This window comes from Myotis myotis, unplaced genomic scaffold, assembly GCF_014108235.1.
Source record: "Myotis myotis isolate mMyoMyo1 unplaced genomic scaffold, mMyoMyo1.p scaffold_m19_p_12, whole genome shotgun sequence".
Taxonomy (NCBI): domain Eukaryota; kingdom Metazoa; phylum Chordata; class Mammalia; order Chiroptera; family Vespertilionidae; genus Myotis; species Myotis myotis.
In genome coordinates, this window is record NW_023416316.1 from 41,670,606 (window position 1) to 41,696,775 (window position 26,170).

At 41.6% G+C, this 26,170-nt stretch overlaps 1 protein-coding gene across 2 annotated transcripts in view; it reads right to left on the reverse strand.

Moving 5' to 3' along the window:
• Nucleotides 1–26,170, reverse strand: part of MAMDC2 (MAM domain containing 2) — a 133,236-nt gene that overhangs the window by 18,418 nt on the left and 88,648 nt on the right. For both annotated transcript variants that reach the window (XR_004971283.1, XM_036330878.1), the window contains exons 8-9: nt 22,561–22,704; nt 19,336–19,601 (exon numbers count right to left, since the gene is read on the reverse strand). Coding sequence is in view for 1 of the 2 variants with exons in the window: in XM_036330878.1 (XP_036186771.1) it covers nt 19,336–19,601; nt 22,561–22,704 (410 nt within the window). In the remaining variant the exon portion in view is untranslated. The remainder of the gene's footprint in view (nt 1–19,335; nt 19,602–22,560; nt 22,705–26,170) is intronic.

Here is a 26,170-nt window from a genome sequence, read left to right on the forward strand (position 1 = left end):
GCCACATGACAATTTTCCAGTATGCAAAATATAAAATGTCTTCAGCCAAGATCTTCAGCATAATTACTAATTGTAAGATGTGTGCAAGTTTACTTGGATTATATTTATATTGCTTTAAATGGTAAAAGTATATTAGTTTGGAGATGGGATACTATGACTACATAAATTTATAGGGAACAACATAAAAACAAATTTTTAACCTTGTTAATTTTCTCATCTTTAGAGATTCTAGAGAGTCTGCAAATTATCTGAACATGTGAAATATTTTTATTTTCAGGATTTGTGCCAGGGAACTTATTAGCACAGCAAAGATCTGTGCCATCAATCCTGAGTGTAGTTATATTGTATTAAGAGTTTGTTTTTTTTGTTATATGGGAAGGAATACTAATCGTCTCCTAATTTATTCAATTACTATGCTGCAGAGAGAAAAGTCTGGCTTTTTATCCTTTTAGAAGCTTTCCAAGAATAGTGAAATTTTCAAAAGAATAGTGAAAAGTACTTTTGTAAATTGAATCTGAGGGAGGGAAATGATTCATCATTACCTAAGAGTCAAACATGCATTAGTGTGTAAATGCATTCTAAAGTGAAGAAATATTAGCATGCTTTCATATGTTTACTACAGCTTTATTTTATAACGACCATAAAACAAAACAAAACAAGAAACAATCCAAACATTTCAAAAATAGAAGAAATAAAATGTGCTCCACAATCTAAGAAATAGGTAGTTGTTAGCTCTGATAGTTTGTAAATATTATTTAGTAATACAGAAATATATTCCTTTCATCATGTTAAGTGAAAAAGCTGGTTACAGGAAATAATAAAAAGCTCATCTAAAAATACATAGAAAAAAACCTTGAAAGCTGACCAAATTCATAACAATTATGTTAGGCTCATGAATTTAGGAGGCGTAAACAGAATTTCCCGTTATTTTCTAAACATTCTATAATTTTGTTGTAATTCTTTTAAATAGAAAAAGGAATCAGGATATCTATAATTAAGATGCGGAATAATGAGTTTGTGTGTTCTAGATTGGCATTGTTTATTATGATAGTTGCTAGGACTGAGTAAAATTAAAAATGCATTTCTTCAGTCACACTAGCCACATGCCAAGTGCTCAATAGCCATATAGCACGAGTGGCCAACTGAATTGGACACAGCAGACACCTATCATTTCCTCACTGCAGGAAGTTCCATGGGAGAGAACTTCCTGGCTCCTTTTGGGCATTCCAAACAATCTGACATCTGCCACAGCGAGTTAAGTGAAATGCTAAAGATGTTCTGGAACCATACTGGGTTGTTCTTAGAACTCTTTCCGCACAGAGATCACTAGCCATACCACATACTGTTCTGTCTGATAAAAGGTCCACAGTCAGCCAGCTAAGGATTAGATTCAAACTATGGTCTCAAACCCTTAATCTGTTTGGCAGTTGTCCATCAGCATCCCAATACACACAAAAGACACACGACAAGATCAGCTTGTTTGGTTTAACTCACTGGACTTTCCACCTGCTATTCATAATGCTGATAATGTCAGCTCCTATTCTTGAGCCACCATCTTACACTGTGAGGGCTACTTGAGGTGGAGAGGTTATTCTAGGTAATCCGTGACACAGCAAGCTGATGGTGGGGTCTGGTTGTCACAGGACGAAGGGAAAGCCAAACATTTTGGTCTGTTCTTAAGAACTCTGTCTCTGGGTCCAGTTAAGAATGTGACAAGAATGGAATTGGCCACAGTTTAAATTCTTGAGGAATCAATCTCTTTTTATTTTTAGATCTTTTTAAAAAAGAGTGTTTATTTCATTTTAGTATTTCAAAGCAAGTGGGGTATTTCTAAAGACTAGGGGAAAAACCCTAGGCAACTTGAGTGTATATTAATATCTATTTGAGAGGGGAGAAGAAGAGGGATGAAGGAAAGTGATCTCTTGTAGATAGGTGTTTCTGATTTTATGCAAATCTCTTAAAAGTTAGAGGCAAATAAGATTTGTGTAAATCAATTTGTTTTAGTTTACTAAAGGTTCCAGTTTTTGGCACTGGTGATACTTGAACATTTTTATTCGAGAGAGAACATTCATTGTTGAGGAATCTTACCTAGACCAGCTTTGGAAACAGGCAATGAATGGAGAGCTACAGAAACATATCTGCATATACTTCTAAATATAGTCAGGTAAGGATCAACACTATTACTTAACTTACTTTTTAAGCAGACATTGTACATGCTCATTTATCTACAGTAAGGTGTTCTAATCTCAGCACTTTTGCAGGTTCCGGTAATTCTTTGTTGTAGGGGATTCCCTTATGCATTGTAGAATGTTAAGCAGCAACCCTGGTCTCTGTTTGGTTATCACATTGGGTTTTTCCCCTGCTATTCATAATGCTGATAATGTCAGCTCCTATCCTTGTGCAGCCATGATACATTGTGGGGGCTACTTGAGGTGGAGAGGTTAATTTAGGGTAGTTTGTGACATAGTACGCTGATACCAATATTGCTAGATGCCAATATCACCCCCAAGTCATGACAATCAAACATGTCTCCAGACATTGGCAAATACCCTTGGGGTAGGGACAGAATCTCCTCTGGTCCAGGGTGGCAGAAACTGCTGTACGGATTATAAAGCCGCATTTACCAAATTCCTATTCTGTGTCCTCCCTGTGCTGGCACTTTCAGATCTGTTACCTCATTATCTGATTCACTGTTATTTTCAACCTATTTCTTCTCTCAGGTCAGAACAGAACAGTTGTTTTCTGCTTTAAAAGTGGACTAGATTGAGTTGGTTTTCTCTCCTGCACATCACTGGGGAATGGTTCGAATAAGGAATGAAATATCTCCAAGCCCTGGAAACAAAAGTCAAAGGAGTGTAAAAGCAAGGGAGAGGTACTAACACTCGAACTGAATCATCATCCCCGAGATTAGCAGGGCTTTACTGCTCCAATTTCCTGTTCACAAAACGGCACATTGTCCAAGGGCAATGGAATTTCTTCTTTGTTTTCATCCATCTCTCTTTTGAAAAAGAATGTTCTACTCCTTCAAAACAACATAATCCTAAAAAGTAACTGAGCAAAGTCTTTAACTATTTCCTAAAGTTTTTTGAAGTGTGGGAGAAGCAGTGGGGTGGAGAGAGGGTCTGTACAGAAACCCAACCACAAGACTGTGTTAGTCAGAGGGGCTAGACTGCCCCTAGAGCAGTCAAAGTCCATAAAAGTTCCTGCGTAAAGCACCTAGGAAAGAAACAGATATGTCAGGAGCTTATTTTCCAAACTAAGTCAGATTGGATTTTTAAAAGTATTAGGGTTACTGATCTTAATTTTATGAAGTCTTATAGTTCAAGGACTACCCAACACAATGAATAGGGTTTTGTTAAGGGAGGGGGAAAAATCAAGCTTTGCAGAGAGATGTGGAATATACAACAGCAAACCTTTGTTGTGCAGTGAAAAAGAATCGTCTGTATTGAAGAATTAAACACAGGCTATATTAACGGATTTTTCACTATATTTCCCCCTCCCCTTCCCCACGGTCTTTATAGTCGTTTCCATGGTCAGCTGGACGGACATAGTTGGCCAGGTTGTCGGGTTAGTCCCCCATCTACTTTACCAACTGAATAGCCCCAGTTAGGCCTATAATTAGCATGTGAATGATAGCTTCCAGAAATGGCCTTCTGTCTTCACACAGGAGCATTTCAACCCTATGCCAACAATACCGTAAATTACCCATGTTCACAAAACAAACCTAGTTAGGCGTTTATTATAAGTGGTGGACCTCAATAATTTACCAGAGAGTTGATTCTGGGTTAAATTTAACTTTTTCTCTGATGAGGTTAAAATCCTTTGGAATCCCTTGCACAGATAAATTTGGATATGGCAACTATAGAGTAGATGGAATAATTATTCACAAAATGACTGTAATCTAGTCAGTGAAATCCCAGAGCTTTTCATAAAGATGCTATTGACGCAATTGTAGGATATGCTATAGAATGAAATTGCAATTGCATTCACTCAACTATTTGACAATAAGTTGTAATGTAATTTAAAAAATACAAAAACACAAAGCAAAACAAAACAAAAATTCAAATGTTAAGACACTTGACTAATTTTCACAAATCCCCAAAGACAGGGTGAGTGTTGCTCTATCTAGAAAAATGAGTATGAAACGTTAGCAATTTTAGAACCACAGCCATGTTTTGGGAAGTAGTTGCTAAGTTGTAATAGCATGCCTCCTGCAGGCACTATATTTAGTCTTCAGAACCCACAAAAGGCAGAATGACATGTGTTTTCAAATGTCTTTAGCTGACCAACACTTTTTTTTCTTCTATGACCCATCTGTTTTGTTTTTTCTTTTTTCAAGTCTCATTTGATTTAATTCAACTTTTGGCTTTGACAAGCAATAAAGATTGAGCAGCTTCCCGCTTCTCTCAGCATAAGTCTTTCTGCTCACAGGAGCCTTCTATTCTGTGGTAGAGGACATGCTGTGGTAGACTTGCAGATATGCAACCACAGTTTTACTTGCTTTTTTGCTGATTAATATCTAGATTAATTTCTGGTTAATATCCAGATCTCTCAGCTCACCGATTTAAGAAATCTACATAATTTTTAAATATTTTGGTCACTGTAAAGGAAGGAGAGATTCCAGAAGAGACATCAGAATCAGTCATTATTTTAGACTGAGGAAAAGGCCCCTGTGACATAAGCTCAAAGTCACACAGCAGCCAGCTACATACCCAGGCATGAAATATGCAGCATATTTCAACCTCTCCTCTCAGTCAGTAACCTCTCCTCTCTGTAGCAGGTGTACCCTCACCTCAGTGATGTCCTTCTCTCCCTTAGCTGATGTTCCATATTGAAAATTAAGTCCATACGAAAGCATCTCCTCAAATCCCCATATCCACACCTACAACCTTATCTATATTTGTACCCATTTTTACTTCCTTTCCTTTGTTTTGGGAGCAAGGTCTGTTTGATTGCCAAGTTCATGCTCTTCTCATTGTGGGACACAGATATCTAATCCTACTCAATTAATACTGAGGATCCTAATGGAAAATAAACATTGCCGGGAGCTGGTCCATCCTTGCTGTTTCAAGGGACCTGGCATATATGGCATACTGTTCTTAATATGTTTGCTCACCTTCTTGGCACTATGTGTTTTAACCAAGGTCACCTCTCTGAGAAAGGTTGTTTCCCCAGGTAGGGATTTTCCCCTGAAGTTAGGGAGGGAATAAAACCCCTTAACTAAGTGCCAGGCGGGTAATTAATCACTTTAACTACGAACAATCATGCTCAAACTACATAATCTTTACTTCCTGGAATGGAGATAAGAAATGCCCTAACCTTTGGAATAGAGATTGATAGGATTGGAATCAACTGGTATAAATACAGATGTAATAAGACAACAGGACACAGAACCTAGACACAGAACCTAGACACAGAACCTACACAGAACCTAGAGACAGAAGAACTTCACTGGAGAGAACATGGCAAAAGATCCTGGACAGAAACTGGCCACAGAACCTAGAGACAGAACCTAGCGAGAGAACCTGGCTGAAGAACCTAGAGACAGAACCTGGCTACAGAACCTGGATAGAACATGGCAAGAGAACCTGACTAGAACCTGGTGACTGAACCTGGCTGGAGAACCTGGACAGAACCTGGCTGGAGAACCTAGTGAGGGAACATGGCTACAGAACCTGGCTGGAGAACCTGGAGAACCTGGCTGGAGAACCTAGCAAGAGAATATGGACACAGAACCTGGCTGGAGATCCTAACCAGAACTTCGCTGGAGATCCTGACCAGAACTTGGCTAGAGATCTGGCTAGGCTGCTGATCAACTGAACGCTGTCTCTGTGTCATTCCTTCTTCGCTGACTCCGTCCACACCTTTGGGGACCCCTGGACCTGCTGGGGTTGGACCCCAGCAAAACATGAAAAGCCTCCGAAAAATGAACATGAGACAAAGGTGAGATGGTATCATTTTTAGTGTTTTAGAGCCTAATTACACACTCTAATAATGAGGACATTATTAAATCTAATTATAAGCCTTACATCATCATTGAAGGAAATTAGATATAAATGCCTTCATCTTTTTTTACATAACTCTCTTCAGGGGCCTGAACAAAACAATGTTGGGTGGACATATAATGTTTATCTCTGGCACGCCTCCCTTAGGAAAGACCCCTGGCCAAATACATTCCCGAGTAACGTCATGTCATGTCATGTCATGTCATGTCATGTCATGTCATGTCATGTAGTGACCAATTTAATTGTCAAGTCCAAGGATGAACATCATAATACATAACTATTGTTGTGGCTCACTTGGATGGAGATATAAAAATATCAATCCTCCCAGAAGACAGGCAGAGAGCAATCAATAATTAGCACAAAAGGAAGATTCTAGGTCTTTGTCTTGACCTTCAAGAGCTCATTCCTGCCCTGGACGGACTTTTCCAGGATCAGGAGAGATAGCAGACACTCTAGCAGGAATACTGACTTTGCTCTACTCATGTCTGAGACATGGAGACAGTTGTTGGCCTTATTTTCATTGATCCCAAGGCAAAGTATAAATCCTTGACTTGATGAAGAGCTGTGGCTGAAGTTCACATAACACTAAACCCTTTTAAAACTAAGCCACAACTTATAAAATCAACCCCTACTGATACATAATTGAGCAGTTTCCAATTTCTCAACTTTTTACAACTATTGTCGAGATGCATTTTGGTAGTTAAATCTTTGTGCATAACCATGATTTCCTGATGATAAATCCCTACAAGTACAATTGTTATGGCCAAAGTTTTGCATGTTTGGAGGCTTTCTTTTTGATGAATGTAATTAAAATGCTATCTAGAAATATATCTGCCCAGCCGATGTGGCTCCGTGGTTGAACATTGACCTATGAAGTAGGAGGTCACGGTTTGATTCCCAGTGAGGGTACATGCTTAAGGTACATGGCCATGGAGGTGAGTATGGGTCACAGAGTAAGAATGACCCACCCTTGCCCATACATTAGATTGCCATGCGGCCTTAAGCAGCCGCATGGCCCATCACCATGCGGACCTGACACGCAATAGACTGCAGCTGGGAGCACAGGCTAACCTAGCCAGATGCTAGACTGGACTGTGCTTTACTATTGAGTAGAGACCGGGCAGTGGCCTTAATCCTAGCCCTGCTGAAAACAAGATTGGACTTTGTCCATGGTGAGATGTATGGAGATGGGACCTTGTAAGGAAACCCTCTTAATTTTATTTCATCAATAAAACTTTTCATAATACCCCATCCTGCTGTGGGGGCCTCAGAAAATTCCTTTCCCTGCAGCACCCCAAGAACTCCACTTCTGCCAGTAACAGATAGGGACACCGAAAACAGAAGGAGAATCAAATGTCTTGGTTTGAAGACTGAGATGAAACAGGCAGGCCACAAATAGTAATGCCTCCTTGAGCAAGGTATAGATACACGTGTAATCTGGCATTGAACAGAAAATAGAAGCTCACGGCCCATCAGCGGTGTGGTGGGAGATGCCATAGAGAAGTGGCTTATGGACCATTTGGAGAGAGACCTCTACTAGAGGGAGACACTGAAAAGACAGGGCAGCAAATAGCCAGAGAAAATCTTACAAGAGGAGGAGAAAAGGATGGGGATATCTATGCAAAAGGAAATAAGGTATTCTTCCCCAAGTGAAAGTAGAGTGCTGGAGGCTAATTCCAGCAGGTCATAAATGCAAGAAGTTCATCAAAAGGTTGATGGAACTTGGGGCTTCAGCAGGGCTGAAGATCTACATATTATTGCCTGCTGCCAGACAGCTGAGGGCAGTTCCCCCAACCTGATGGTCCTTTACTGTTTACCAAACCTTACCTTTGATATGTATATCTGTTTTGCTTTAGGGCAAAATGTGTTAATAAAAAGCTAGGGGTCCAGACATTCAGAGAACTTAGTCACTAGGACTAAGTTCCCATCTGGCTTTCCCCCATGTCTTTCAAATTCATATTTCTTCTCTAGCTTCTTCATTCATTTATGCACAGCCCCTTTTCCAGATTCCTTGAACCCCAGCAAATACAGGAAAAGACCCTGGCAGTAGAGAGTTTTTACTAATGTCTGAATTGCCAATTTCCCAGTAAGTGATTTCAGATTATAGTTCCCTGGTCTATGAGCTCAGAAATACTCACCTAATATATGAGCTCAGAAAACCAGAAGATCCCTAAAGATGCTCAATGTGAGTATCAAAAACTAACATTGCCTCATCCAGAAAACTTGGGAAAAGAATCCCTAAAATGCAGCCATTTTAAGGCTGTGAAATAACAAGATTAGAAATTTAGAAGTGTGGTGAAAGGCAGTGTTTTCAGGTTGTAAGCAATCCTTGGAATAAATGTTAGCTTACTTAAGCTTATTAGTAAAAATATGTGGAAAGAATGTCTATTCTGTCTTTTCAGATACCTCCATGGTACTGTGAGGACAAATGTAATCAGCAATATTCCATGAAATTAATTCCTAGGGAAAGTCATGAAAGAATGCGGTGACATAAACACTACATCCCTGTCGGCCGTGTTAGCGGCTATCAGTTGTGCTAATCAGTCTTTCCAGTCATTTCCCCATAAGCTGACATGAAACGCACAAGCCCTCCACAAATACCTGGAAGGAAATGAAAAAGAACAAAACCCAGAATACCTCAATCCTGCCTTATTCATATTTAAAGTAGAATTCTTGGACTAACTACAGACGTTGTACCTTGAAAAGCCCAAGAGTTGGCTCCTTTTCCATACTTAGCCTCTCCATTCATTCCCATGTTAACACTTATTCCACTTAACAGTAAAATGTGCCCTGTGTATGCAACTGTTATAATCTGTTCTATATGTGCTGATTATCTTGTGAGTAATGAACGATCTTGCTATTTCTACGTTGTACTCAGTTGCCCTACTTTCCTTAGGCCGGGGCGTTGGTAGTGGGGAGCAATTCTTTCCCAGTGTTCCCAGACATCGTGAAATGTGATAGGAAATTTATCTCCTCTCATGTATCTTGTCTACACATTGTTTTGCTGGTTCCTTAAGCCTTTTATAACCAGGTATCTTGTTATTAAATAGTCACGTACTTATACATCTTTCCAGAAACTTACTACACCTGCTCTTCTATTTGATGAATTTCCAAGTATTATCTTTAAAAATTTCAAAACCCTTATATTTCTGCTTTTTAAAAGGAAGATTTTAAAAGCAGAAATCCAAATCAAAGACTTATATTTTATTGATTTTTTTTTTGGCTAAAAGCAGATTATTATACGAGGAAATAAATAAAGAGAAAGCTATCCACGAGGATTGTGCTGCACAACATTAAAGGTCAGTTCCTGACGTGAAGGTGCCTAAAAATAAAATAGGAGGTAGAAGAGACTTAGCAGTTAGTTCTCTTAAAGCAGGTCCTTATTTCACAGAGAGGTGACAGCATTCTGATCTACACAGTTAACATCAGAGTTGAGACGTGAAGCCAAGTCTTCCTATTCCAGACACAGGATCCTTTATTATACAAATCTCATTCTAACAAGTAAAACACACGTTAAGGACTGATAATAGATTCAGAGGAAGGGGTACTTGAGATGGACTTTGAGAGGAGGGGATTGATTGTCTCAGGCATGATGATTTCTGCAGCAAGATCAACGAGATACGCCCTGTGAGGGTGGGAGGCCAAGGTCAGAAGGCAAGGAATAGGGGAGTGAGAAAATGCACTGAAGCACAGACAGTAACTGAAGATGCATTTTTCAAGAAATTGGAAGATAACAGGAATGGAATAGGGTGGCCGCTTAAATAGGAATGAAGGTGAAAGGTAGGTTTGTCCATTTGTGTGAACAACATATGTTGCAAAGGACTACTGAAGATTTACAAGAGAGGGAATAATTTATGAAATAAGGCCCCAGAGGAGGAAGGAACGTGAGATAAAATGTGTAGATGGATCCGTTGGTTTTGTCAAATTCATCAGGTGACAAAGAAAGGCAGGTGAGGATTCAGAGAGGAACAGAATTGAAGGGGCTTGTGCTGAATGCCTTCATCCTTTTGGGAGATGAGCCCATGGGGTCACAGCCTAAGAATGAGGCAGGAAGAATCAAGTTGAAAACTTGTGAATGAAAATGGATCTGAACATCTGGGTGGGGAATGAGAAGGAAGGTCAACTAGAGATGAGATGAATGAAAAGGTTTTCCCAGCAGCTTGCGGGAGCAGAGGAGGTTTATTAGCCTGGTTTTCTTCAGCTGTGCTGAGAAGGGGCCGGGGGGTGGGGGAGTAGATGAAAGGAGCTGCCAAGGGTTCAGAGGACCAAGGTGGTAGAAGCCAGCAGGGCCTGGGGGTGGGAGAGTGTGATGTGGAAGTGATCATACCAGTGACCACAAGCACAGAATGGAGGCTGGGGGGGACAGAGAAAGGATCTGGAAAATTCAGAAAGGATCTTGCAAAATCTCACATCCATCTTTGGGTATAGAAAAATGGCGCAATGTAAGGATGGAAAGTTTTTCCAAAGAGAAGAGTTTGGGGTTTTAGTAAATATAATCATAAAAAGCCCCAAACCAGACTTAGCATGTATATGTTAATGTGTGTCTTTATACCCATGCCAGCAGAATAGTCTTGCATTTAAGTGTTCACACTAGAATTTCTTACAGAACAAACTGCTCAGCTGTTGGGCTATAGGGATTAAGTTTTATATGGCCCAAAAGCAGAAACATTTAATATTCCTTCTTCCTTTGATGGATTTATGTTACTCTTCCTTGTCATGAGAACACATCATTTTTGACAGTTTAATTCTCTTTCTTATTTAATGAGTACCCACTCTGTTCCAGAAATTGTGTTTGCATTAGAAGTAAAAATTAGCCCTGGCCAGGCATTAGCAGGCTCAGTGGTATGTGCGGGAGGCAACCAGTGGATGTGTCTCTCTCACATTGATGTATCTCTCTCCCTCCCTTCCAATCTCTCTCTAAAAATCAATGCAAAAAATGTCCTCGAGTAAGAATTAAAATAAATGACTAAATAAAAAGTAACTAAGACATGGTTATCTTCTTCAGAAGCTTACAGTCTGATTAATGTAACTAGGCAGGGAAATAGACAGCTTCAATATAATGGATTAAGTGCTATGGCAGTAGGGTGGTGCTAAAAGGGGCTACATAAGACAAGGGTTCTATGTCAAGTACTTTGTGGGAACTGGTACCTTAAACAGGATTTTTTGATGTAGCACTTACCGGAGTTTCTAACATGTTACTGTGCATGTTGTGAATCTTTGTGTGATCTATTATGCAAATTCCCCAACTCATTTGATCACAGAACCCCCTTTCAATAGAACACCTCAAGAAATTTCTACCCCAATAGGACACACCCCAGAAGTGCTGACATAGGTTCTTGCCTAGGGAAAACAGAAAAGTATTTAAATTTTTTCAGATTGGCCAGATGGGGGTTTTCTCTAAATCCATAAATGACTTTGGAACTTTGTTTGTTTTCTAACCCTATAACAGAGTAAAGATGTAGACTTAGAGGAGTTTACCATGAAGATTTTACTGACTGCTGAGTTGATCATTAAGCCAGACCTGATGAAACAGAAGGTCTGCCCATTCTCTCATTTATGGGCCACTTAGCTCTGTTTTCCAAAAGAAATATTTAACAACAAAATATTGAGTTCCTCTCAGTGCTTCTAATTAACAGACCACTTATCGATCTTTGCTAACGGGACAACTAGCTTCAGGCCAGGAGAGACTGCAGGACCTGGTATGTGCGCTGCAGTGACGGAGCATGATGTTAAACTGAAGATTTAAACACATGAAGGCTGGTGCTTGTGCTCCATCATTAGGGAATTTCTGACAAGGACTCTCTAGTCTCTCCCGACATCTGGCTTTTAAGGAAAGCATTTTGGAGTGAAATGTTGCCTCTCATTACCCTCTCTGGTGTGCTGAAGTCTCAGGTTAATTATTGATTACCTTCTCTCCACTTAGTAACATGTTGGAGAAAAACCAATCAAGAAAACCATTTCATTGCCGAAACCGGTTTGGCTCAGTGGATAGAGCGTCGGCCTGCAGACTGAAGGGTCCTAGGTTCAATTCCGGTCAAGGGCATGTACCTGGGTTGCGGGCACATCCCCAGTAGGAGATGTGCAGGAGGCGGCTGATCGATGTTTCTCTCTCATCGATGTTTCTGGCTCTCTATCTCTCTCCCTTCCTCTCTGTAAAAAATCAATAAAATATATTTAAAAAAAAAAAGAAAAAAAGAAAAGAAAACCATTTCACGATTCCTGCCCTTTCAAAATTTTTCTAAAACATTACAAAATTTATTTTGGGTTATTGAGGATTGTGTAAAAGCAGCCATTTCATTAAGAAAGTATAGTACTATTAAATCAATGTGCAGAAATATCCATGTACTATAGAGATATTGCCTATGAAACCTTATGAGGATCAGGACCTAGAAAAAAATTCCCCTAACTCTGTCATTCATTCCCTCCCTTCCCCTCTCCTCCCCTCCCCTCCCCCCTCCCCTCCCCTCCCCTCCCTTCCCCTTCCCTTCCCTCCCCCCCCTCCTTTCCTCCATGACTCCCTCCAGCTGCATTTAATAAATGCTAACTACAGTGCCAGGTACATGCTAAGGGCTTTACCTGATGCATCTCATTTGATCTTCACCATAATCCCATGAGGTAGGTAATACTAGTCACCCATTTTACCTATGAGGAAAAGCGAGGCTCAGGAAAGTCACGTAACTAGCCCAAACTATTAGGCATAAGTGGCACAGAACCCACAGCCCAGTTCCTGATGCATTGTGCTGTATTTCCCTCTATCCCACAGCTCTCCCTGTCTGTATTGAACCACCTTGAATTCTGACCTCTTCTAGGAGCCAAAGTTACTTCTCAAATAGAACAACTCATCATTAGTAATAAAACCCCAGAAATTTTTAGGAATCTTGAGTTAAGGCTCCCATTTTCACCTGATTCTATACTTTCCATGTTAGTCAGGAGAGATGTGGGAGGCATAAAGGCATAATATAAAAAGCTGGATGAAAAGGTGAAGGGATTAAGACGTACAAATTGGCAGCTATAATATAGTCACGAGGATGTAAAGTAGTGCATAGGGAACGTAGACAATAATACTGTAATACCTAGGTATGCTGCCAAGTGGGTACTAGGCTTACTGGGGGAATCACCTCGTAAGTTATATAAATGTCTATCCATGATGCTGCATACCTGAAACTGATATTGAATATAAACTGTAATTTTTTTTTAAAGCATGGATTCTGGAGTCAGAAAGACCTGGATTTACCTCTCAGCTTTGCCACTTAATAGCTGTGTGCTGTTAAACGATGTCTTTAATTTTCTGCCCAAGCTTTTTTCATCTGTTAAATGGGGCTATAAAGCTTTCCTTCCGAGGGTGCGATAGCATCAGATGAATGCTTAGTGTGGTGCCTGGCTCAGGGAAAGTGTTCAATAAAAGTTACTGTTGTTTGTAGGTGTGGCAACATTACACTGAATCCATCATACAGATACTCGGCTAGAAAGGTCTCAGGGAAATTCTCACCACTGCTATCATTCCTTAAATAGAGCTCTGTATTACAGTTTCCATCAAACAGCAGACACTCTAGCAAGGGAGTTGTTCTTTGAACCAGCCCATTGTTCTTAAAACAGACTGGGTAAGAACTAAGCGGGGGACACAGAACTTAGAACACAGAACTAAGAAGACAGAACCTACACAGAACGTTCTCTAGAGATAGAAGAACTTTGCTGGAGAGAACATGGCAAAAGATCCTGGACAGAAACTGGCCTCAGAACCTAGAGACAGAACCTAGCGAGGGAACATGGCTACAGAACCTGGCTGGAGAACCTAGGAACCTAGCAAGAGAACATGGACACAGAACCTGGCTGGAGATCCTAACCAGAACTTCGCTGGAGATCCAGAGCAGAACCTCTCTGGAGATCCAGACCAGAACTTGGCTGGAGATCCTGGCTGGAGATCCTGGCTAGGCTGCTGATCTACTGAACCCTGTCTCCGTGTCCTTCCTTCTTCGCTGACTCCGTCCACACCTTTGGGGACCCCTGGACCTTCTGGTGCTGGACCCCAGCACTCTAGGTTAATAAGCAAACAAACAAAATGTTATAAAGTCTGCAATCTATCTTATAAATACCAAGTCTTTCTATTCTAGGTTCTTTTCCCTCTGTCTACTGGTTCATGTATACAATACACCTTCATAATCCATTTACCTTATTTCCACCAAAACAGAAATTTGTGAATGTGATTTAGTCTAAGTATTATATAATCAAAATGTTGTATTTTAAACCTGCTGAGACTAACAGTAAAGAGAAAGTTTAGTAGACATAAACCGGAATAGATGACTGGCTCTCCCCAGGAGCCATGTTTCTGCTATACCTACATTTTCTAGTAAGACACCTCATCCCCCTGAACACGGAGGTGGATGCATGACCCATCATAGGCTGCCACAGTACCTAACTTCCCTGGCCCCAGTGATTGTCCAAGATGTGTGCACATAATCTAAGATAGACCAAACAAAATCTTCCTCAGGTATGTTTTCAAAAGGTACTGGATCCAATCTCTTCCTTTTTGGTCTTAGGGAGTTACATATGTGAGTCCAGAGGTGCCATAGCTGTGTACACAGGGGTGTCAAGAAACCTACTAGTATGTTCAGTAAAAGAAAAAAGAAAAAAAAAAAGAACTAAGCGGGGGAAAGGTGAAGAAACAGCCGGAGTGAAGAAACAGCTGGGGAGGCACAGATGGGGTAGCGTGTGGGTTAGGAGTGAGGAAGGAGAAACAGGCTGAGGGAGGGAGACAGGCTGAAAGTTCTGACTTTCTTCCAGTTCTGTCCAGACTACCCCTCACTCAGCTCAGCCCTGGTGTGCGATGGCAATTCACTGAAAGGTGAAAATAATGTTCACCTTTATTAAGGCAGGTTATACTCAGAAGCAACCTGCCCTGGAAGGGATTGTTGTTGTAATTACTTTGACTATGCAGCATACCCAGACATAGCCACCAAACATTTCCACTAGTGAAAATTAGCACCATGGTTAGGCTAGGTGCAGTCAAAATTCAAACACATGGCTTTGAGCTAGGGGACGGGTGTGAAATGCAGGCATTCGCTCCCTTCGGGTTGGGCCCTGACTAATCACACTTGATTGGCTTTGGGGATGGGGTGGTGAGGATGTAAAACAGAGGCAAGGGAGGTTCTCCCCACAGACGTGCGATAAGCTCTGAGCTTAGACATTCATTTCTCATGGAACATGATCTTGGGTTAGTCTTACTCTGCATTCTGGGATGCCAAGGGCACTAAAAGAAGATACATTGCTTTCCCTGCAGGAATGCTGTAAGAATTAAATAAAACAACAGAAGGTGTCTGTACCCCCAGGCAAGTGGGGAGCCTTACTTTCTCCAGCTGCACAAGAACAAACCTCCTCCAAGGATAAAAACTTTGAGCACCAAAGAAAACCCGCTCCACAGGGCAAACTTCAGAGTTGGATAGGCCATGGTTCAAATCTTAGCTCTGCCACTTACCAGCCATTTACTCATTTGTTATTTTATTTATTCCTTTTTCATTATTCTTCTATTTATTCATTCAGTACATAAGTACCAAACCAAATTTACTAAACAAAATGTTACTGATGATCTACTTTGCACCAGGCACAGTGCTGTAGATACAGAAATGAGTAAGACTAACAAGGTTTCTGTCCTTATGAAGGTTATATTTTTATGGGAGAAGAGAAATGGACAATGAACACTTTGAGCATCAACATTTGATTAGAATGAGGGTCAACAACCACTGCTCAAAAGTTAGAGCCCAACAGTCATCCCACAGACATTTATTGAGCCTGGACTGTGTGACAAGTATCTTTTAGGTTTTGGGTTCCAACAAGAAAAGTAAGGAAGAAAGAGATTTAAAAAAATTAAGAGAATATTTTTCAGCTATATATAAAAAAAGAATTAAATCTTACAACTGTGCTAAGGGCATTATGCCAAGTAAAATATGTCAGACAGAGAAAGAGAAATAGTGGGTGATCTCATTTATATGAAATATAAAAAAGCAAAACAAAACAGAACAAAAATCCAAGAGAATGGTTTGGTGGTTGCCAGAGGTAGGGATGTGGGTTGAGGGTGGATGAAGAGGATCAAAAGGTACAAACTTCCAATTATAAAATAAATAAGTCCTGGGGATGTAATGTACAGCATAGTGACTACAGTCAATAATACTGTATTGCATATTTGAAAGTTGCTAAGAGAGTAGATCTTAAGAGTTATCATAAGAAAATAATTTTTGTTACTATGTAAGGTGACAGATGTTAACTAGATTTTATGTGGTGATTTCATAATATATATAAATATTGAATCATTATCTTATATACCTGAAACTAATAAAATGTTATATTACATTATTATAATTGTATTAGAGGCCTGGTGCACGAAATTTGTGCACAGGGTGGGGGGGAGGGGGGGCGTGGGTTCCCTCAACTCGGCCTGCATCCCTCTTCGGGACCTCTCAGGGGTTGTCCAACTGCCGGTGTAGGCCCAATCCTGCAGGGAATGGGCCTAAACTGGCAGTTGGACATCCCTCTCGCAATCTGGGACTGCTGGCTCCTAACCACTCACCTGCCTGCCTGATCACCCCTAACTGCCCTCCCCTGCTGGCCTGATCACCCCTAACTGCTCCCCTCCCGGCCTGATCGCCCCTAACCGCCTCTGCCTCAGCCCCCGCCACCATGGCTTTGTCCAAAGGGAGGACTGGACGACCAGAAGATGTCTAGTTGACCCAGTCTAATTAGCATATTACCCTTTTATTAGTATAGATTATAAGCTATATAAATAATATGTTATAATTACATTATTATATTATATAGAATATATGATATTATATTAATATTATTTTGTTATATTACTATGTTAAGGTCAATTACACCTTAATTTTTAAAAAACTGACTAAGATAGAAAAACCAGTAAGTGGTGGAATGGGGATTTGAAGCTAGAGGCTCCTGTGTCTATGCTCCTAGACACTGTGTTATACTGTCTCCTAGACGATAAATGGGAGGCCTGGGGTGCCACGGAACTCTAAACCATCTCTGGGGCCAGAGAAGGATTCTCTGTGGAGGTGAGATTTAAGCTGTGATTGAATTAAGAGGCATCTAGGCAGAGGAAATGGTTTGCAAAGCCTCAAGGTGAGAGAGAGCAGAGTATTCAGCAGGAATTCACTGTGCAATGCAGTTTGAACGGCGAGAGCAAGAGGAGAGCTGGGAAGGGGACTGATGTCAGAGCCTGTTCCCTAAGAGCAATAGGAAGTCTCAGGGTTCGTACAGGGGAGGGCTTCCTCAGGAGAACGCTGATGCCCGGGAACCCAGATTGGACTGCAGGAGGGCTGGGCTTTTTAATTTCATCTTTCAGAATCAATTTACAGACTAATGGTTCCCATCCAGGATGGTATGGCACCTCTGGGCCATGTGGGAATGTGTGGAAATAATTTGCGTTGCTGCACTAATTGCAGATGTTAAAAATCCAGTAATGTGAGGGATGCCCCCTCCTGCCCCAAACACAAAGGCCATCTTCCAAATGCCAAGGGGGCCCACACTGGGAAATCCAGCTATCGAGAAAGCCAGAGGCATCCCTGTTGGAATATGAATGTTATAAGCCATGATAATGCAAAAGCAATACCATAGCTGAGAGACTCTGAGAAATGGAGGGAGCCAAAGAGGCGAAGGGAAATGTCAGGGCGAAAATTTATTCATCTTACATAGTGTGTGTTAAGAGACACTATCTAAATGTATGGGTCCAAAAATAGATGGTTAAGTGGATGAAAGCTATAAAGGAAATTGAGAGAAAAGTAAAAGAGGAGGAGAGAGAAAGGGAGAAGAAATGATATAAATAAGCTAAACTCTTTATCTCTCATAGCAGGGAGCCAGCAAACACTTGAGGTTAATGAATCAAGAAATGGAGGCAGAAATACAATATTTAGAATTATAGAGGAAACCACCAGAAAACCAGGGAGAAAACCATCAGGAAAAGAAGTGGAATCAAAGTTTGAGTTCCAGGGTAGGAAATGGCCAGGGAAAGTCTGACTCTTCATTTTATCCCTTCTCTGAAATACTGTTTGTATGTTATTTCCTTCTGTATATGTCAACATCAGTGAGCTTTGGTTTCCTGCCCTTCTTAAGGGCAGCCTCTATGATGGATGTCAAACAGCCTCTCCTCTCCCAGGAGCTGGCTCTCTGTAGCAGGGACCTGTGGAAACTGGGGGCCACCTTCAGACACGTGTCCCGAGTTTGTAGTCTGCCATCTCCTCATAGGCATGGGGAGTTCCTCCCGAGGCTGTGAGAACTTCCCTGCCCCCACTGGGTCTCCATCCTTTTTTCCTTAAGTGACTGGGGAGGATCTGTTGCTGGGAGGGATGGAGGTCAGCCTAAGAAGACAAGGGAAGATTCTCTGAGGCACCCTTAGTTGCTGGAGGGCTTGCTCCTATTCCATGGGAGTCAGGTAAGAGCAGGGACTGGCTCTAAAGAGGTGGGCAGGTTCCTAAACGAGCCACGTGAGCAGAGGAGATGGGGGGGAAAGGGTGGAGTCGGGTACTTGGGGGCAAGAATTAGAATCTAGTGTGCTCTGAACCTTAGCCCTCCAAATACCAGCACAGCGGGGCCTCGATTTGTCACTATTTTTCATATGTCCAATTGGTAGAATCACTCCTGTTTTTCTATACTGCCCTTCTGTGAGATAGTGAGGTGGTATGCTGTTAGTTCCTTACGTATCTGTATCTCACTTTTCTGTCATCTGTGACCTCCTTAAAGGTGACTCTGAACCTCATTTATCTTTATAGCCCCTGTACTGAGCATATACCTAATAAGTGCTGGTTGAATCAAGAAATAAATAAACAAATGGATGAATGAATGAATAAATGAAAGTCAAATGAATGAATGGATGAAATGCTTACTATAACCCCTTTTGAAAACAATAGCAAAACAGAGTGTGGACTACAACAAAATTCCATTAATTTCTGGTGCATCCCTGATTGTGTGAATCTGGTGCAAGTGTGTGTGTGTGTGTGTGTGTGTGTGTGTGTGTGTGTGTGTGTGTTGTGGCTTCAAACTAAAGTTTAGCTGCTAAACTTGGACTGTTAACATATTCCCTGTCTTTTGACTATTCTCAGAGAACCTGAGAAATAAATGACAAGCAGACTCCCTAGGTGGCCATGATTCTGAGACACAGACAACTGGAAAGAACTGAAGGGTATAATTGGCTCTGGCCGGGGACAGCGTGTGGGTGTGGGCTGTCAGCTGGAACAAGGAAAATAACACATCACCAGTTGAAAATAATTAAACAGAAATTCACTTATGCAGTCCAGCAACTGCGAACAAAGGGTTGTGCAGGTTCCTATACCTTGGTAGGCATGGGCTTCTTAAAGGCGATCTCCGCTTGCATCCAAACGCCCCTTGGGGACTCCAGCACAGACCAGATCTTCTCTTGAACCACGTGGTTCTCTTCAAAGAGATAAACAGCTAGAGTGTCGCTCATTTTTAAGAAGCCATAGATGGCGTAATAAAAACGTAGACAATACTGCAAGTTTCCCGGCAGGGAGGGACCGTAGAGCCTTCCAATGTAGCCAGGCTGAGACGTAAACTTCGTGTTGGCCAGCAAGTAATACCCTGTGAACGGGACAAAGCAGCAGTGTATCAGCCAGGACAAGTTTAATAATGTAGCTCAGATTACCAAGTGGGACAACTTGGTTAAAGTCGTGGAATTGGTCAAAAGACTATTTCCACAGGCTTTACATGGTAAAGCATTTTCTAATATCTGGCTTGATGATAGAATAGTCTTATACTATATTGCCAATAAACCTTCTCCAATTCTAAGTAAACTTCATAAGCAAGTATAGATTTCCAACTGCATATGCCCAGATTGTGGTCATCAATTAGGAGTTATAATTGTTGACCGGGGGTCAACCAGCTGCCTTAGACTGAGCACCAGTGCTGAGTCACAGTGAGCATAAAGCCCAGGGCAGATTTTTCCATTCTCTCTGCGGTGATCATTAGAGATGGAGAGGTTGCAGGCTGGCCTGGCAGTCCTGGGTGAGGGAGGGTTATTGTGTCTGTGCAGAGCCTAGTCCTCTCTCGGTCATATGTTAAACCTCCCCCTGATGGGCAGGTTTTGAATCAGATGGACCTTCCCAGATGCTGAAGATCTATATCTTTCCCTTATTCCTTCTAAATAAAATAAAGAAAAAGGAAATAAATGACTTCCCTCCCACCTGCTTCTCCACCTCCATAGTAAAAAATAATAAAATCCTCACCTAAAGTTGTCGATAGATTCTGCGACTTAATTGAAAAGACATATAATGAAACCAATTTTACCAAAGGCTAATTGATGCAACAAGAGTTAGGTTCCTACAGCATCTCATCAACATTAAACAATACGCATTGAATAAAATGAGTCATTTGAGGACCTGCTGTACTGCACATGTTTTCTTTTCCTTCTCTGCTCCTCTCCCTTTACATTTTTTGGGGGGTGCCTCAGTCTTTGTTATATAGTTAGTTTTACCCAGTTATTTAATTCACTTGGGAAAAAGTTCTACTTCACAGGAGTGAGATTATGAACTGAATTGTATATGCATATGTCAAAGCCCTAACTCCCACTGTGACTGTATTTGGAGACAGGGCCTTTAAGGAGGTAATTAAGGTTAAATGAGGCTATAAGGGTGGGGGCCTTAGCCCTATAGGACTGACGTCATAAGAAGAGGAAGAGACACCTGAGATCTCTCTCTGCGAGGACACACTGAGAAGATGCAGTCTACACACCAGGAAGGGAGGGCCCACAAGAAACCAAGGGCTGACAACACCTTGATCTTGGACTCCCAGCCTCCAGAACTGTGAGGAAATAATTTATGTTGTTTAAGTCACCCAGTCGATGGTATTTTGTAATGGCCGCCCAAGCAGACTAATCCAGGGGACCACACAATAGCCAGCCATCTTTTTGAAGCCTACATTTAATCACTCTCTTCTCTACTTAACACCTTTCAATGGCTTCCCATTTCCTTTATAATAAAATCCCAAATGCTTACTCTGGCCTGCTACACCCATAATCCGTCTCCCTCTCTAACTCATTCTCCTCCCTATGGTGCTGCCTCAATAACCTCCAGTATCTTGGAGAGTCCAACTCTTTCCAAGCTCGAGGTCCCCACAGATGCCCTCCCTTCTGCCTGGATGACCCCCACTATCCTGGCTAATTCCCACTCCCCTCAGAAGGGGACTCCCTGAATCCCCAACCAATAATAGCTTTTTCCCCTCTATTCTCTCTGAGAGCTCACTCTTCATTTCTTTTATTGCACTTACCACAGGTCATAATTATGAGTTTATCTGTGTCTATATTTGTGTAATGTCTCTCCTGTCCATTGAAATGACTGTCAGCCACACAGGACAAGCTTCATACCTGACTTGCTCACTATTGTACCCCCAGGAGTTAGTCTGGCCAAGGTCAGAATAGGTTTTTGTAGGGCCTGTGCTTATACAAGTTAAGCAACCTCTGAGAAAAAAATACAAAATTACAAGTATAATCTTGCAAAGGCCCCCTTCAAGGCAATTCTCTCCAGTGTCCAGTGTGCAAGTAATTGTCGAATAAATAACTGAGACACTAACCCTTTGAGAACCAGCCCTTTCTATCAGTGTCTACTGGCATGAGCTTCACAAGGGAGCCATTAAAGCGATATGTGATCCTGATACAGGGAGCTCACACTGGTTTCTAAGAGTCCCTTGTAGATAATCCATCAAGTGCCCACCAACATTTCCAACAGCTTTTATTCCCCCACAATATATATCTTTTCTCACAGTGAAATATCCATGGCATAAAATTTACCCTTTCGATTATTTTCAAGTGTACAATTCAGTAGCATCTAGTTCATTCCCTGTGCTGGGCAACCACCATCGTTATTCAGTCCCAGAACATTTTCATCACCCCCAAAGGAAATTCTACACCCATGACACAGCAACTCTCCATTTCCTTCTCTCAGCCCCGGGCAACCACTAATCATTTTGTCTATAAATTTGCCTATTCTGAATATTTCAGATAATTGGACTCTGGTAGCTTTCTAAAGGTACTTCTCCATTTAAAGCTAAGAGCAAGATAATTTCCAAAGGTTTGGCTATTAATTAATTGGCAAATATTATTGCTAGCCCAGCAACTTGAATTCCAGTTTTAAAAAATGGTCAAATGCCCTGACCGGTTTGGCTCAGTGGATAGAGCGTCGGCCTGCGGACTCAAGGGTCCTGGGTTCGGTTCCGGCCAAGGGCATGTACCTTGGTTGCAGGCACATACCCAGTGGGGAGTGTGCAGGAGGCAGCTGATCTATGTTTCTCTTTCATTGATGTTTCTAACTCTCTATCCCTCTCCCTTCCTCTCTATAAAAAATCAATGAGATATATTTAAAAAAAAAATGGTCAAATGCAAGATTAGCAATTGTCTTTGCCTCTTTACAGCTGCCTTCTTCTTCTTTTTGAAGTCTTGGTAGATGTGGGATAAGAATGGAGAATGGAGCATGAACAGTACCCCCACCTTGCCCATCTGCTCCATCCCCCTCCCCCAAAGTCCCCACAGGGATGATTCCTGGTTTACCTAAGCCTGAAGTGTGGTCACCGGCCCGATACATGTTTGGTTTTACTTTCACTCGGGCCCAGCCCGGACCTTCTTTATCTTGGTAAAAGTTGCAGAGATCCTCCTCAAAATTGCAGCTGGCTTCTATGGCACTGAAAGGAAGCTCTAAGCAAAGCAGAACCAAAGTTAAAGTGTGCTTAACCCAAGGCTCTCAAAGGACTTCACCAACTGATTGACAAATACATACACATTTGTACCAGGAGAAGTAAAACACATCAAAATATTTTCAACCTAATGGCACGGTGACAGGTTAGCATCAAATCAACTTGTCAGTATAGCAGGAAAACTGTTATTTTCCTCCCTAAAGGGATGGAAGAAGCTCCTTTCACATTCTATACAAAAATAAAGCAGTGCCAGACTTCAAGATAAATTTCTTTTCATGCTGTAAAGAGTGTGCACATTTATTCATATCCTTCTTTGCAATTCAAAATTCATTCATACAAAATTAAAAGGAAAGAGAAAAGATAGGGATTTTAGGAAATTCTTAATTTATCTTTAAGACAGATATTTTAGAAATAATATTTTCCAGAAAGAATTTTCTTTTGTTGATCAATCTCTGTGGCAGAAGCACAGCCACCATCTATTTATAATTGACATTCTTAGTAGGAGCTGATCTGCTGGGAGAAAATCATTACTTAGTATAAATCACACTGTGCAAAAAGATATACCAATTCTGTCACCAATAGTGCTACTTTTCAGGTTTATGCTGTGTTCCAGTATCATTTACCTTGGTTTATAAATGTCCTCTCATTCCAGATTGCCGGAGGGAATGGCATATCAATTATTTCTGTTCTTTTACGAATAACTTAGTCCTAGCAACAAATTATTGCAGACCTCACTGGGAACCAGACTTGGGACACATTCAATGTAGCTGAGTGGGATCCTGTGCTGCATGCTGACATTGCGGTACTGGTCCGATCTTTCAGGGCAAGAGAGAGGGGGCACTGTTTTGAATCCTGGAAAACCGTCCTTAGAGGAACACTGGAGTTCTTGGAGCAGTGATCTAATGAAACAGGGAGCTATTTAGGGACAAAGACTAGTATACTCTCAATTTATCAATTTTCAAAGCAAGAAAACATTCAAGTGGGCTGAGGAACTGGCCCAGATTAAGGGGACAAAAGAGGCAGGATAACTTGGTCCAGGAAACCAACAGTTATAAATTGGCATTATTGGGGCCATTGGTAAATTAGTATATGGGCTATAGTTTAGTTGATAATATTCTATCAGCATTCAGTTTCCTGAAGTTAATCATGTTGGAGAACATGTTTGGTTTTAGAAAACATACATCGAAGTATTTAGGGGTAAAGGGGTATAATGTCCACAACCTACTCTTAAGTGGTTGATAAAGCAGATGATGCTAAATGTTAACAATCTGTAGATCTGGGTGAAGAGTATACAGGAGTTCTTGATAGTATTCTTGCAAATTTTGTCTGAGTTTGAAATGATACAAAAACACCCAGTTCTAAAAACACTAAGTTAAGAAAAAACACCGTGACTAACATTACAAAGAAAAGAATAGGAATGTTCCTGTACATCTGGAACCTGACTGTGTCTCAGATGACACACCCTGCAAGGGCAGAGAAAGAGCACCCGACAAGTCAGGGAGGCCTCAGCTCTAGGACCCGTAGGTTAGCCCCACACTGCTCGGCCTGCCTGTCAGCATCAGGCAGTATCTTTAGGCCATGAAGAAAGTCTTTCAAAAATGAAAATGGTGTCATACAAACAAGGACTCTTTGACATCCCCCATGGAGATTTGGTATCATGGGAAACCCCATGATGGTCTCCAGTCTTAGTCATCTCTCTGCCACCTAGTAATGAAAAAAAAAAAACCAAAACAAAACAACACCACCAAAACCAAAAACAAATGAAAATTTAAAATCTATAGAAAATGGTATGGCATTCCCAAAGCCATGCTCAATGAGAATGGCAGGTCAGTGAAATTGCTCATCAAGAATATATAGCACAGAACATGCCCCTGGGAGGCCACAAGAGAACCAGAACCCATTTATTAGGTAATTAGGAGAGGGTGGGAGGTGGTATTAAAACTTGAAAGTAAGCAAAGATCACCTCTCTCCATGGTCACCAACTGAGTCATACAGAAAAGATTTTTCTGAGGATGAGATTATATTCTTTTGCTAAATATTTAGTCCTAGAAATGGATTTGTCCAGGATCCTGAGAAGTTTTCATAAAACAAAAATCTCAAAAGCATAATTCAGAGCCTAAATCTTTTCCACCCAGAATGCTTTTCAACCATGAGATAGTCTCTAATTCCTGAAGATGGGGCCAGAGGGCCTATTTGTGGCCTCACATGAGCTCCTCAGAGCTCTGAGGTGGGGAAACACCTTTGCTTCAGGCTTGTTTCAGAAGCACCTGGCCAGGTGGTGGTCACAATTGAGCTGCAGGGGAGTGTTAATGACGTATTTGAAGCATAGGAAGGATCAGGCAGTTGAAGCCGCACCCCCCCCCCCCCCAGTCGCAGCACCCCCTCCCCCAGCAGTAGCTGATTAGAAAACAAAGTCCCTAGCAAGGCACCAATAAGCATTAAAATGTAAGATTTAGTTAGTCCCTTGCCTTTTGACATTTGAACTTTTTAGAAATAAGAGGCTTTGAAGATAATCTAATCAGATGGAGGGTTACTGCAGTTTGAGAAGAATCGGCGGCAGCGTTTCTCATCTTTTGCTCTGCTCCTTGGAGTTCATGGTGAGGAACACAGTATCTGTCCTAGAGATTTAAAAGCTCGCCAGCCGCTGTGCAGCTAGAGGGATTTGGGTGCCATGTGCTCTCTAGGCTGCTGAATTAGCACAGTAATTTTATTTAGCACGAGCCAGCGAGGCCGGGACAGCTCCAAGAGGCTTGGGGAAGAGAGTGAGTGGGACCTGGCACCAGACCAAGGAATCATGACGGAGCAGAGGCTGGGCCAGTGACCAGGCTGGGGAGATGCTTGAGGGCCTCTGAGCTAAGGATGGCTATGGCAACTTCAGCTGTAACCAAGGCAACAACTGGAGCCAGGTTGTCAGTTGAACAAGAGATCTGGGTAGTGTGTTGTTATTGGTGAATAACGAGATTGGTCAAGATTGGGAGTTAGGCCCAATTAGGCTCCTCCCAGTCCCTGGCCTTGGTATGGGGTGGACCCAACCTCAGAAAGGAGTTGAGCCTGCACGGGGCAGAATGGTGAAACTTTCAGTTTGAGGTTGAGCATTAAGGCAGGATTCCTAGAAGTGAATGGAATCACTTGTCAGGCATTCAAGATTTACAACCTAAAAGGAGAGCTTCCTATGATCTAGATCAGCGGTTCTCAACCTTTGGCGGTCGAACGACCCTTTCACAGGGGTCGCCTAAAACCATCCTGCATATCAGGTATTTACATTACGATTCATAATAGTAGCAACATTACAGTTATGAAGTAGCAACGAAAATAATTTTATGGTTGGGTCACAACAGGAGGAACTGTATTTAAAGGGCCAGAAGGTTGAGAACCACTGCTCTAGATCTAATGGTGGAAGGGAGGGAGTCTGTGGGTGGGAAAGGCAAGTGCTGGAACTCACGGTGGGAGGAGTGGGGTGGTCTCAC